Source organism: Anas acuta, chromosome 9, assembly GCF_963932015.1.
Source record: "Anas acuta chromosome 9, bAnaAcu1.1, whole genome shotgun sequence".
NCBI classification, from domain to species: Eukaryota; Metazoa; Chordata; class Aves; order Anseriformes; family Anatidae; genus Anas; species Anas acuta.
This window is the reverse complement of record NC_088987.1, coordinates 19,559,687-19,572,352: the sequence shown is the minus strand read 5'-3', so window position 1 is coordinate 19,572,352 and position 12,666 is coordinate 19,559,687. Positions and strand designations below refer to the sequence as shown.

The window sequence follows — 12,666 nt, the reverse complement described above, 5'->3', positions numbered from 1 at the left end:
CTTAAAGTGAGTAGCCACCATCCCAGAATGTTTGCTTTCAAATTGTCATTATTTTCTTCAGGCCTGCTGTTTGTTTTGGTAAATGTATGGTTTTAGAGGAGGTGATCTGACAGCCACCTTTATTTTGTGATATTTTGTTCAGCAGGGTTGCTTAGAGATATTCCAAGAGACAAATGGTGGAGAAATGAAATGATGGCTCATCTAATATTCAATTACATATATGTCTTTCATTTGTTCACCCTGGCAACCTGCCCAGCACAAATAGATGCTTATTGTTCCTTAAATAAATTACCCTGGTTCCAAACTGCTCTGCAGTTAGGTACTTACAAGAGTTCTGGGTTTATTTGCTGGCACAGGCTGCTCTAAAGATACTCAGCCTTCTGTGTTTTGGCTTCTGTTACACTCATTACCTTGAAAAGTAATTATGCAAATATCACACAGCGTTAAGTTCAGGCAGGCTTTTATTTATTTATAAACACCTCAAAATTTCAATTTAAGGGCATGCAACTGAAAAATGTCTGCATAGGGTGAGAGATGGTGCTGCCTCCCCACCAATTGCTGCAATTCAGCAGCAAGCAATAGATAAGCAATGCTGTCCCATTCTTTGCCTTGTCTGCTTATTGAAAGAAGAAGTGCAGTAAATTGGGCTGTAGACATCTAGTCATCATGGGATTTGGCTGTGCTTATAACAGGCAGGCACTGAACTGTATGTGAAGAACTTAATGCTTTCTTTTTTTCTCATGAAAATAAAAAGGCAACCCTGGAGAAAAATGAGCTGAGATAGAGATGTCTGAAAGGTAACGTGTTTGAAAAGAAACAAAGGTTTCCAGCAGCCCCACAATAATTAATAAAAACCATAAAGCTTGCAGGGTGGGACTGATTCTGATCTCTTGGTGATATTGATAAGATGTTGCCCTATACAAGTGATCAGAGCCGCTGTTTACTTGAAATGCGAATTGAAGCTTTGCTTAGATGTTGCAGAGAAATGTGTACTGCAAATTGCATCTGTTAAGAACTGCTGGGTACAGAAGGCTGCTGTTACCAATGGGTAGCCAATGTGTGCAAAGGGATTTTATACAGTTGATCCAAACTGCATTCTTATTCATCTACAGAGAAATATACCAAGAGGAATGCCAGATGGGTGAGCTTCTGGGGATCTATAGACCATCAGTAAAAACTCACATGTCCTTGAAATAGGTGTAAAATCTCACTGTCTGGGGAAGAGTTCTAAAGAGCCATGAGTATGGAAGGAATAATTAGGTTTTACTATCAGGAGAGCTCAAATGTTTAGATTTCTGCAAAAATCAAGCAGAATTTTTTAGACTGTGAATGCTATTCATGTATGAAGATAAGGCCTCTTTTAAAGTGTTCAGAATAAGCTTCTTAAAATCAGGTACTCCTATTAATGCTTGAAATATATTTGAAAACTATTTCATAATATGTTTGAAAATGCAGTCCTCTTTTACCTTCAATGGCTTTTGCCCTTATGTAGTGACTTCATCCAAAGAAAAGTATGCTGTCAAGGAAAGACTGCACAGGAATCCTGGCAAGAACACGCGTGTCACTTGAAGCATCACTAACAGCTCAGTGGCTAGCACAAGACAGAGAACTAGGTGCTCTCAGAGTTCAGATTTTGGCTACGTAGCTGATGTTCCTTTTTTGTTTAGCCTCTTCCTTTAGCATGTTATCCATCCGTAAAGTGGATAGACTGTCACTACACTGCAGGAATTATGTGAAGCTGAAACAGAGCTTCAGAAATGAGAGGTGCCATAAAAAATATACATTAATAATAAATATACCTAAGTTTTCTTATTTGCCTTAAGGAAAGAAGCAGAAGGTCCAGAAAATCCTGGATAGTACCCATGACGTGTAATTTTCCATAAAGAGTTTCATTCCATGCTGAAGATGAGACACAAACGTGGATGCACAGCAAGGGCTTAAAAGAGCTAGTAATGGCCCTAATCCTATTTACTATCCCAAGTAAATGCCTTCCTTGAAGGGACTGGAAAGGTAGTTATAAATGTGCTTAAATACTTATGTGTATGTGTGTATAAAAGTATATATGGAGTGAAATGTGTCTAGATACACATACCTGGGTGGTATGGCTGAAGTTAAAGGGACCATGGAAGATCATACCTGCACAAATTAGGACATTGAGTATTACTCTTGATCATCCGAACACAGGGATTTGCTGTGGATCCAGTAACTCCTGCTCAGTGGACTCCTGCTGTGACTTCTAATTTTACATGCAGTCACTTTAAATACATTAATACTCTGTGTCTCACGCAGGGTGACCTTCACAGCAGTCAGGTAAACCTGGCTATCATTTAGTAAGTGCATAATGTTATAAAGTTCTGTCTGCCCTCATTTTTGTGTTTGTCCTGCCTGTTGCATGCTTCATTATATGCATGTATGCATATTCTACTTCAGCTGAGTAAGGCTGAGACCAAAAATGTGTACATACAGAGTAACTAGTTCTGTACTTTAAAAATATGCAAAACCCAATACAGGCTCCTGCAGCTCTCTGTTAACTGGTATTTGAGTGGTCTCAGAGGTAATAACGATTGTAATGTTACCTTACAATGCAAATATCTCATTTATTTCCTCTGAAGCTGTGAAAGTCCTCCAAGTAGACTAACGGGTTTTATACTATATTTTTATGCATGGCATAGCTTTTTTCTTAGGCCTCGCTGCTACATCTGGAAAAAGAAAAGATAATGAAAAGGCTGTATTTTATTTTTTTATTATTATTATTTTCCAGAAAGCAATAATAGTCTGCACAGTTCACTCTTAGATCTCTGGCTGCTGACTTGAGTGGGAAAGGGGGCATTACATAAGAAAGCATTCACATTTTCCAGTTCAACAACAATAGCAACAGAAAGAATCCTGCCTTCATTCGTTGTCTATCATTTCGGTGTATGCAGAGCACCCTGCATACTCTTCTGAATCCCCCATCTGTCTTGAATTATTCTGTGTTCATCTGAAGTGGTTATCTGCAAGTAAAATGTATTAAAGTACAGATTTTGTTATTTTGGGAATCAGATTTAATTAGTGTCTGTTTTCAAAAGAACTTGCTGCTTACACGTATATTTTCAAAGTGGCCAAGAGCCCATTTTATCTATGTTAAGCTTTGGAAAGTCTAAATACTTTTGGAGGCAAAATAGAAATCGAACTCTTCTAAAAATCTTATATCAAAAATGAGCAATTATCTAATGGCTTGCATTGTAACTAATACAAATACAGCAGTACAGTGATTGATACAAAATATCAGGTTTTGGCAAGCTTTTCATTTAGGGAAAGTGTTTCAGATATGACCGCAGGGTTTAGAAGCCCACATCCTATTGAAAGTAATTTTTTATTTGGCTTCCAAAGTGGTTTCGAAAAAGTCTCCTTCCAACAGTTTCATTGACAAGAGTCTGATGAAGATTTAAAAATGCCTAAATAACATCAATATTATCTCAGTTTATGTGGTTGACAGTCCCAAGAGACAAGTTAAGGAATGTGAATTCTATCAACATTCATGTCAGGTTACGGAGCAGCTGCAGGCTTCTGCTGTCATTGAGAAGAAGGGGTGGGTATGTAGAGGAGCTCTTCCAAGAGCAGCAATACTGGCAGCAGCAGAAACAGCAGTTGAAGAGTTCCAGCATTTACCCTTCATGGTTTTCTAACTGCCTCTTTTGTGCTCTTCATTCGTTCTCCCGTGGCAAAAGCAGCCAAATTCTTCATCACTGAAACAACAAGTTTTTGCCTACTCTGTTGAGACATCTCCAGGGAGCCATGGATTTCATCATTTGCTTTGTGGTGCAGATCTGCATGGTTTGCTAGGGCAGTTAATGCAGCAGTTCGGTTCACAAGTAAATCATCAGTTCCTGTCATTCATCTTCCCCAACCTTAACACATACTCAGAAATCACAGAATCATAGAATATCCCAAGTTGGAAGGGACCCATAAGGATTATTGAGTCCAACTCCTGAAAAAAAATAATCCACTATATTGTTCATTCCCTTATCCAGGGAGGTATAGTGGAATTCCATTCATTGACTTCTAAACTAGGATCCAGTTGCCCAAACAATGAACATCTTGTGCCAGTTCAAGGGTGACCTGCCTTCCTAGCTGCTACCTCTGAAGTGCGTCTTCCAAGATGCATGCCATCTGTCAGCTGCATGCAGTTGTTATATACCTTTAGACACTTTCTGTGGCATTATGAGTTATGTTGAATCAACTGTATTGAACTTTTCTTAGGGAGAAGGGTTGTGCCTTATAAATTCATACAGCTATATATAGTGTTCTCAGTGTTTTGAGTATAGGAGTGGAGCAGTCCAGGAAGGTATTATTTATCATTAGAACTTGGTAAGTGAGTAGGATGTCTGAACACTATTTCAAAGTTGAGATTTTATTCTCCAAATGTGACAAAGAACAAGAGGCCTGGAAGGTGCAATGAATATAAGGAAAAGTCTGTGAAAAGTGTTTGGAACCTAAGAATGGCACCTACCCTTCTCAGGGAATACATCTGCATTTTATGCACTACCGCTTGGCAGCACGCCCTTTACTGAAAGTTTATCAAGGAAAAAGCATGAATTATGTATTTTTTTTTTCTGCAATCTATGAAAAAACTAAAGATGACTGCAGCAAGAGACTTGGGATGCCCAAAGGGTGTTAAATTTAGTTCATTAAATGTCTCAACTTTTGACACCTTTTTGAAAACCTTCCTATTCCTTTTAACTTTTATCTTTTCAACACTTTTCTTCCTCTTCTAAAACCACAATAAAGGAGACTTATGGCCAAAGGTGTCAAAGAATATTAAGTTTGTTTGCTTCCTCTCTCATTTAATTACTGCCTTCTTGTTCTAGCATGAAAGTTTTTGTGATCTGACTCTTCATATTCTTACTCTGTGTGTTCAGAGAGATTAGTACAAAGGCTGTCTCAGGCCTAAAGTAATATGAATATTACAGTGACTTGGCTGATATAATCATAACATAGAATTCCTGCTAGGAAAAAAAAAAAAAGAGAGAGAGAAACGTTCTACATAGGACAAGCAATTGCAAACTGCGGTAGAAAGAACATGTGGAAAAATCCAGTGTAACTTACTAGCAGCACTTACCTAAATAAGTGAATAATAATCTTCTGTTTAAGTAGTCTTCCTCATAAATAGATGGGGGAGAAGACAAGTACCAAGGCAAGAAAGTTAACAGGACTCTCTAAAAATATGTGAAGAATATACAGTACCTTACAGATTTCACTCCATTCTCCTTCACCACTTTTATTGACAGCACGGACTTTAAAAAGGTATTCTGTATTTGGATCGAGATTACGTATCTCAAGGTTCTGCTGTTGTATTTTACTTAGCTGTCCATCTAGTTGTGTCTGGACAATGTTATCAGAACCAATGCCAACAACTTCATAAAACTCTACCTCAAAGAAATCTACATCTTCTATTGGACAAGTCCAGTAAATCTGTGAAGAGAAAAAAGAAATCTGTAGTGCACAATTATATACTCTCTATTTTTGCTTATTTTCATTTTTACTTGTTCGGAAGGCTCCAGTTTGGCAAATTTTAATTTTTAAATGCCAAAACAGCTGAAATACCAACCATATCATGAAATATATAAGAAAGGTATGCAATTTAGAGTCTTGGAAAATGCTAAGCTTCTTGCCATGAATTTCAGAGTACTCTCTTTTAACACGCTAAGGGTAATGCAAGCTGATAACAGTCAGTGCTTTTCAACGTGCACTTTGGATCTTATGCAATTGACATCCTATTCTTGTTAACATCTCTGAAATGTATAATGAGGAAAATTACACAGACGTGATGTTGTCACATTGAAGACCAAGACTAGGATCAAATTATTTGATCTGATGTATAGAAATTTAAATACAAACATAGTACACCTGTTTATTTCTGCATTGGACCTTTCCATATAATATATTTCTGACATAAATAATAATATAACAAACTTACTGAATATGATAAGAAAGCGCGAATCAATTTATGCTTCAATTTATCTAAAAAGCAAGTTTGAAAAGCATTGCCTGCTACAAATAACGTATCTGAACTGATATTGTAGTCAGACTCCTTAGGTACGAACTCTGAATGAGTGTGAAAACATAATGGTAATAGTAAATCTTTTGCATATATTTAGAATTTGTTAGTGTCTTACTTTGGCAGACCTTGGGTAGACAACAGTCTGGTATATAACAACATGTCCTGGCACTGGGACTAATAATTTTTCTATAGGTTCTGGACTTGGAAGGTTAACAAACTGATATTTTCTTTCTTTTGTTGGAGTTTCACACGCTGCATCCCAAAATGCATACATGTTATTACTCTGTGTAGAATGATGGGGAGGCATAGAGCTTGGTTGTCTTCCAGGAGTGTTCTTAATCATCGTGCCTGATTCAAACACAGAATTTAAAGATGTGCTTCGGAGCAATGTTGCTTGTTTGTCTTCGTGAGTGCTTGAAACATGAATTGGAAGCATTATTTCTGGGTTAAAAAGATAGGGATTCTTTTCTGCCTTACCATCTGATTGGTTTATTTCACAAAGGGATGGGACAAGTCCCTGTAAAATAGCGAAAAGTTCATCAAAGTTGAGTTGAAGTTTTCTTAAAGGATCTTCCCTGAGAAGTGGACTAGGATGGAAAATGGAAGGAATTGCGTCTTCTATTTCTTTCACCAAGCAGTGTGCAGATTGTAGAAACACAATTTGACTTTCCTCTTTAAGAGCCTCTTCAGCGTACTGAATAAGGCCATCCATATATGACAGCTGACTGGATGTGTAGTTTACATATTCTGAAATTTCCTTCTGTTTTTTAAGTTCAATGTTCTCAAGCAACTCCATCATCTCTTTTTCTTGTTCATGAAGAACCATACGTAATTTTAAGAATCCATTTCTGATCTCCTTCCTTTTGGTGTCCTTGTAGGTCTGGAAATTATTTTTTAAGAGGATAACTTCCATTAGATCATTATCAATCCCTTGGCGTGCTGTAAAAAAAACAACTCAGGTCAGTAGTTCCAACTTCATATTAAAATGTACAGGTTACTAGAGGCAGAATGATAGGTTGTAGTTTAAAAAATTTTCAGGTTTGGTAGAACATGTCACAAGTGAGAATTTTAATAGTTTGCTGTCATCTCTGCTGCTAGTGAGTCCTGAGGGAAGTTGTTTGGGTTAAAATGTTCACATTTGAGTGTATAAAGTTAGGCAGCTCATTGCTACTTTATTATTATTCCCTCATTTACTCAAATTTATCTCCCCCCAAATGGAATTGATGATTTTACCTCGTTACATGGGAAATCATGAAACTTGTAGCTCTATATTATTTTTTGGAAATTTATTATGTCAGTATCAAGTTACAGTAATGGTAGCAAATGCTCCTGTATAGACCTGGTTATGACTGTGGCTGACAGTACTTTTCTCTGATGGCCATTATGTGAAGGTGTCATTCATTCTTCTGCCACAAAAATTGAGAACTGTGAAGGAACAGAATCAAAAATACCAGAGGCTGATAGTAAATTTTGTTAGAATGCAGTAACATTTTGAAATAATGTCACATTACAAAGTCCTGTACAAATATTTTCTTTTATTTTCTCTGTTTTGAAATTGAGAATATAACACTTCAAGTTGTTTCTCATTGCATGAGGTTTACTTCTACTTTTCTGAACATTATTTTCCATGCAATTTCATTTTGTCCCCAACGTTTGTGATGTTATATGCAAAGATCAAAATAACTAAAAGAAAACCCTAAATACCTAAAATCCCAGTCTCTGTTCAGCCACTTAGTTGCTATGGATGAAGTGTTAGATGAAAGAAGTGACACTGCTGGGCTACCTGAGACAAATGTGGCCATCTTGCCTCTTAGTCTACATAGACATAAGCATAAAACTGACTGAAGAGAGACGATTCATAATTTGTCTGCAGGGAAAGAAGTTCCTCTTCAAACATGTGAAACTCAGAACATTTAGTATTTAAAAATAATTTGCAGATATATTTGGTGTTTATTTTACTCTGGATCCCGCAGCTTGGAATGGAGTTTCCCATAGCTAGATGTACATTTCTGTTCCTGTCTTACACAGATCCTTTGTTCCCTAGTAGCTAAGAGTTTTCTCACAGTGCCACGCAATTATGGGCTTGTTCCTTTTGTGTTTCTGCAGTGGGAACACGTCACCTTTCTGACTCTTGTGCTGTGTGGAGAATCAGTGGGGCTTATCAAGCATATGTGCAAGTTGCCTTCCTGAGGGGGCATGGGGAAGTGTGAGATGCAGCATGAATACAAACCTTGTTTAAATTTTACAATTGTGCTGGAGAGGGAAGTGGCCTCTTTTGAACATGCAGCTGCCAAGGGAATAGTCTCGTGATTGTTGTGCAGTGAGTTCTTGCAGAACCTGCAGATCAGTTTGTGGTCATCCAGGCAGTATTCAGAGAGGTGTGAGTTGCAGTGTAGCAGGCAGGGCCACTGTTCATTATCTGCTTGGTCTGCTTTGGTGAAGATGTGGTCTTGAGCATCATTCTCGCTATGGTATAAATGCAGACATTCATTGCACATGTTAATTCCGCATGTTTTACATCTTTTGGTTGCCATTCTTCTTCCCTCCCTGCAGATATCACAGTGGACTGGTCTTTCACTGTGGTCAAATCTCCACCTCAGAATGCCGTGTCTGCGCATGTATTTCTTGGCTAGTTTTGCTCTGAGGTAATTCTTCCTCAGCTGAATTTTATTTGTGTAGGGGAGACAATGTGCTTTACTACATACTGGGCATACAATGATATAAAAGTTGTCTGTTGCTTCAGCTTTGGTCTTGCTTTTAGTTATGCACTTCTCACAAATGCAGTGATTGCATGGCAGCATGAATGGCTGGAGAAACAACTGCTTGCACAGCGGACAGGCAAGCTGGTCACGGAAGGCATTGTTAGAGGCATTCCTTTCTGGTGTATTGACAAATGCATTATTCCTAGTTCTGAATCTTGACATGACATCTTTTGACCTAAATAAAATCAAAGAAAAAACAAAGCAACAAAAATATGACATCTGAATGTTAGGGTACCATCTAAGAAACAAAACGGATAGCATAAGTAGTTCTGCTTTGCATGCCAACAGTCCTTCTATTCTGACTGGATATTTTATTTAAACAATTGGGTAAACATTTAAGAATCCATTTTCTTTTCATCTTCATAACTATTTCACTATATTTTGAATGCTGTCGCCAACAATGGTGAAAAGCAGACATTTTAGTCACTGCAGGTCTGTCTAAATTTGAGTTGTGGACTATTTGTATATATATAGCTTGGTTTACTATAAACTGAAATGTATTTTGTTTCCTTTTCTTGTCTGATTAATTTTAAAAATGAAAACAACAAATACCTATAGTGAAGAAAAAATTTTTTCTGCAATTCGTATGAAACCCTTTGTTTTGTTTCAGAGGGTGTTGGTTTCTTTTGCAACAACTTCTGTAAGATTTTTAGAATGTTTTATTTTTAATGAAAACTGTAGACAATAAATGTCAAAATGTTTCAAATGGAATATTTCATCAAGAAAGTAGCACGACTAAGCATTTTGCCACTTCTAAAATAATATTAAGGCCATTTCTGCTTAGCATAGCAACCTACATCTACATACGATCATCCTAATTTTCAGGCATTTAAAAATCACTTATTTATGACTTATTTTTGATTTTTAGAATGAATTAACATTTTTCTTAGTTTTAGTAGCAGCCTTATCATTGATTCTTGTATATTAATTGCCAAAACTTTCAGATGTGAATAATTTTATTTAAATGATTGTAATCATTTTAGAAAAGGACCGATTATTCAGGACATGCTAATCGCTTTTCTCTTCAAATCTTGATTGTCTTAACCTGCCTCTCAGCCTGTGGACATTATTGTAAAAATACAGCATTACTTTTATGATGGCTTTACCGTTTTCTAGATCTTTGGTGTGAGCTCCGTTATTTAGGATGGACCCCTGGTTCTAGGGCACTACACTCTGGCTTTCTGCTGTGCCTCAGTGTAGCATATGTGTTGCTATTACTTTCCTTCTGACCTTTTCTTCCCAGGTGTTCAACCATGCTATCTGTTCTTCTTGGCACTCTAACAACAGGGAGAGGGAGAAAAAAAATGGTAGTAAACTAGAGAGAATAGAATTTCCTGTTGATGTGAGGATTCCTTCTGATCTCTCTGAAGTTTACAGTTTACTTAGGTAGGAATGCACTGTGCATTTCCAGAGGTCATTTCTTCTCTGTCTGCTATTCTTCTAATCCAGTGTTCTTTTGCCAATTGTTCTCCTCCCCCCCCCACTGAATACCATTTTTGTTGAGTGCTCTCTAGTTTAGCATTTCTGTATTTAATAATCAGCCCCTCTCTTCTGATTTTATCTTCTAATATTACTATGCTCTCTTTCCATTCTGTGCGACATTCCTTGAACTTTTACAGTTGTCTTTTTTTTTGTGTGTGTGTGTCTTGCTTTGATTAGAACTGCTTCCTTTCATTGCCAGTTAACTGCAGTTTCATTACTGTTTGTTTTAATCCATTTTTCCTGTGTCCTTGTCTTGAAGCCCCATGCTGCAAACATATTCCCTTTTTCCTCCTTGTTTTAAGGTTCCCTGTATATCCTCCTCCTTGTCCCTACATAGATTTTCACTCTGTGGGAAGTACAGTGATGTTCTGGAGTAGTCTTTGCCCCAGTTAATGGCAAGCATAACATTTCACTAATATCAAGATAAAACTACATTTTCTGATTGTAAATAGAAAGATATCCTGTGGGTTTTTTTTGTTTGTTTGTTTGGTTTTTTTTGGAATTGCTCCAATGAACCAATGGGTTGTATGTTCCTAAATGAAAACTAGAAAAACAAAACCCCAAGAAATTAAGACCCCATGACTCCACTTACTGAGCAGTTGCTGATAATCTTGACTGTTCTTGACTAATGGGATTTCTGCAGCATTTGCTTGCATAGTACTGACATGCTGAATTCTCTCCGCTGCAGCAGCAGCATTTGCAGTCTGGGTCATTTGAACAAGAGCAACAGCACCACCAGCAATTTGCATGCTCTGCAGATGAGCAGTGGCAGCACTGATAAGGTTTGTCTTCTTCATATGGACATGGGAAACAAGTGCAGTTCTGCTCGCTGGTAAATAGGAAGCGCCAACATAAGCAGCATTCTTTCTTTCTGCTGTGGCAAGTCAGGTAAAAGCAATTTGAGAAGCATGGGCAAATTGAAAAGGAACATCCATTTTCATCCATCCCTTTATCAGACACCTGGAAAAAAATCCATTGACACTTTAAGCTTCTCTGCAAACTACAGCAATAGAGCTCCAAAAAGGCATGAGCTCTGACTGGTGGGTCAGGGTCTGTGCTGTGGCAACACACGCTGTTCTATATGGAAGCTGACATCACAGCGACATTCAAATAAGGGCACAGGCAGAATTCTATACACATGTACCTGATATGCCATATGTAGCTATCTCATAGTTTTTCTGAAATTTAGCAATTCATTTTGTGTTAATAGGTTAATCTATAATTGGAGCTTACTAAGATGGTCTTGGCATAGTTTACTGTAACAGCTCCTTTAAGCCTTTTGCTCAAAGTCTGTTCTAAACGTTAATTAATTGAGAGCCCTACAGACCACAATGTCTGTGTCATTTTATGCAACCAACTGCATGATGAGCTGTAATGGGTTCTTTGAAATGGTTGAGTCTATTGTGTCAGTCAAGTTTTCATTCAGAAGCTCTAGACCTGTGTGCTGAACAGCTTTCCACAGTATAACTTGGACCTTTACTGGATGGTATTTATGCCACTTGTCTTTCTAGTTTAATCAACTGTAATGCTTTTTTTATTGTGCATAGTTAATTTTGGGAGATCAAAAGACTTTTGCATCAAAAAGTAGAATAAATGTTTATCTGCTTTTCTTTTGCAAAATGTTCATGATGGCCAGGTGTGCAGTAAGGAGAGAAAAAAGTATTAGGCCTGTGTACCATGTGCTAATACCTTGACAGACTTTTCTTTTTTGACATAATGCAGAGGTTAAATAGCAACTTGTACACATTTTTAGCAACACACAACCTTTTCAAGGATTCTCTGAGTTGTGCTTTTCTATTGAGTACTTGGACTTAGTCTGCACTGCCCCATGTAATTCCCCTAAACAGTCTTTATTGCTCCAGTTTTTGCTTTACCGAAACTACTTGCATTGACAGCCTCATTCCTGTGCTGCTCTGAGTATAGGTGGCTCTCTTTAACTCCATGTGGACATGCAGCCAGTTCTAAGGGGGTCCCATTTCATGAATATGTTTATTCTCCTCTAACAGATATTGAAAGATCAAATCAGACTGGCTGCTAGAGAAACCAAATTAGATGCAGTAGCTGCAACCAGACTTCTAATAGCATTTGCAGACATGTTTCTCCATGCCCAAGCCTATGTTGTGGTTTGATCTGATTGTCATTTTCATAATAGTTCTCATGATAACCAGTGCGTGATGTGTTTGACTTCATCAAAATAAGCCTGACCCTGAAAGCTTTGAGGATTTTTGGACATTTATGATGTGTGGCTATCACCCTAGGAGAAAAAAAAGGGACGCTCATTCTCCCAGCCTGATGTCCAGCTGAGCACTGTGTGTTAATAGATAGAAAGGTATCTAAATAAAAATGTGTTCATAAGTTGGCTATGATTAAAAGGAAAAA

The 12,666-nt window shown here is 37.5% G+C and overlaps 2 protein-coding genes across 3 annotated transcripts in view; one reads left to right on the top strand and one right to left on the bottom strand.

The window, feature by feature from the left end:
- The window catches only part of SPSB4 (splA/ryanodine receptor domain and SOCS box containing 4), a 380,807-nt gene that overhangs the window by 298,117 nt on the left and 70,024 nt on the right, over positions 1 to 12,666 (top strand). Inside the window, exons 4-5 of one of the 2 annotated variants that reach the window (XR_011099221.1) lie at positions 6,922 to 7,002; positions 8,150 to 8,540. The exons of the other annotated variant lie outside the window; for it this stretch is intronic. The gene's annotated coding sequence lies outside the window, so the exon portion shown is untranslated. Of the gene's footprint in view, positions 1 to 6,921; positions 7,003 to 8,149; positions 8,541 to 12,666 lie in introns of those variants that run through there. 2 annotated transcript variants of the gene reach the window in all.
- On the bottom strand, positions 2,811 to 11,247 carry TRIM42 (tripartite motif containing 42). The gene is made up of 5 exons (XM_068691533.1): positions 10,880 to 11,247; positions 8,274 to 8,980; positions 6,159 to 6,982; positions 5,227 to 5,454; positions 2,811 to 2,993 (listed from the first exon to the last, which is right to left on the bottom strand). Exons 1-5 carry the CDS (start codon positions 11,230 to 11,232, stop codon positions 2,907 to 2,909), a joined length of 2,199 nt encoding a protein of 732 aa, XP_068547634.1. The 5' UTR covers positions 11,233 to 11,247; the 3' UTR covers positions 2,811 to 2,906.

Bases quoted from the DNA above. Each gene is read 5' to 3' on its own strand.
- TRIM42 (XM_068691533.1), bottom strand. From the start codon at position 11,232: ATGGATGAAAATGGATGTTCCTTTTCAATTTGCCCATGCTTCTCAAAT. The intron at 6,983-8,273 runs GTTTGTATTCAT...TTTTTTTTACAG, and splicing joins AATTGTAAAATTTAAACAAG to CACGCCAAGGGATTGATAAT. The intron at 5,455-6,158 runs GTAAGACACTAA...TTCTCTTCACAG, and splicing joins TCTACCCAAGGTCTGCCAAA to ATTTACTGGACTTGTCCAAT.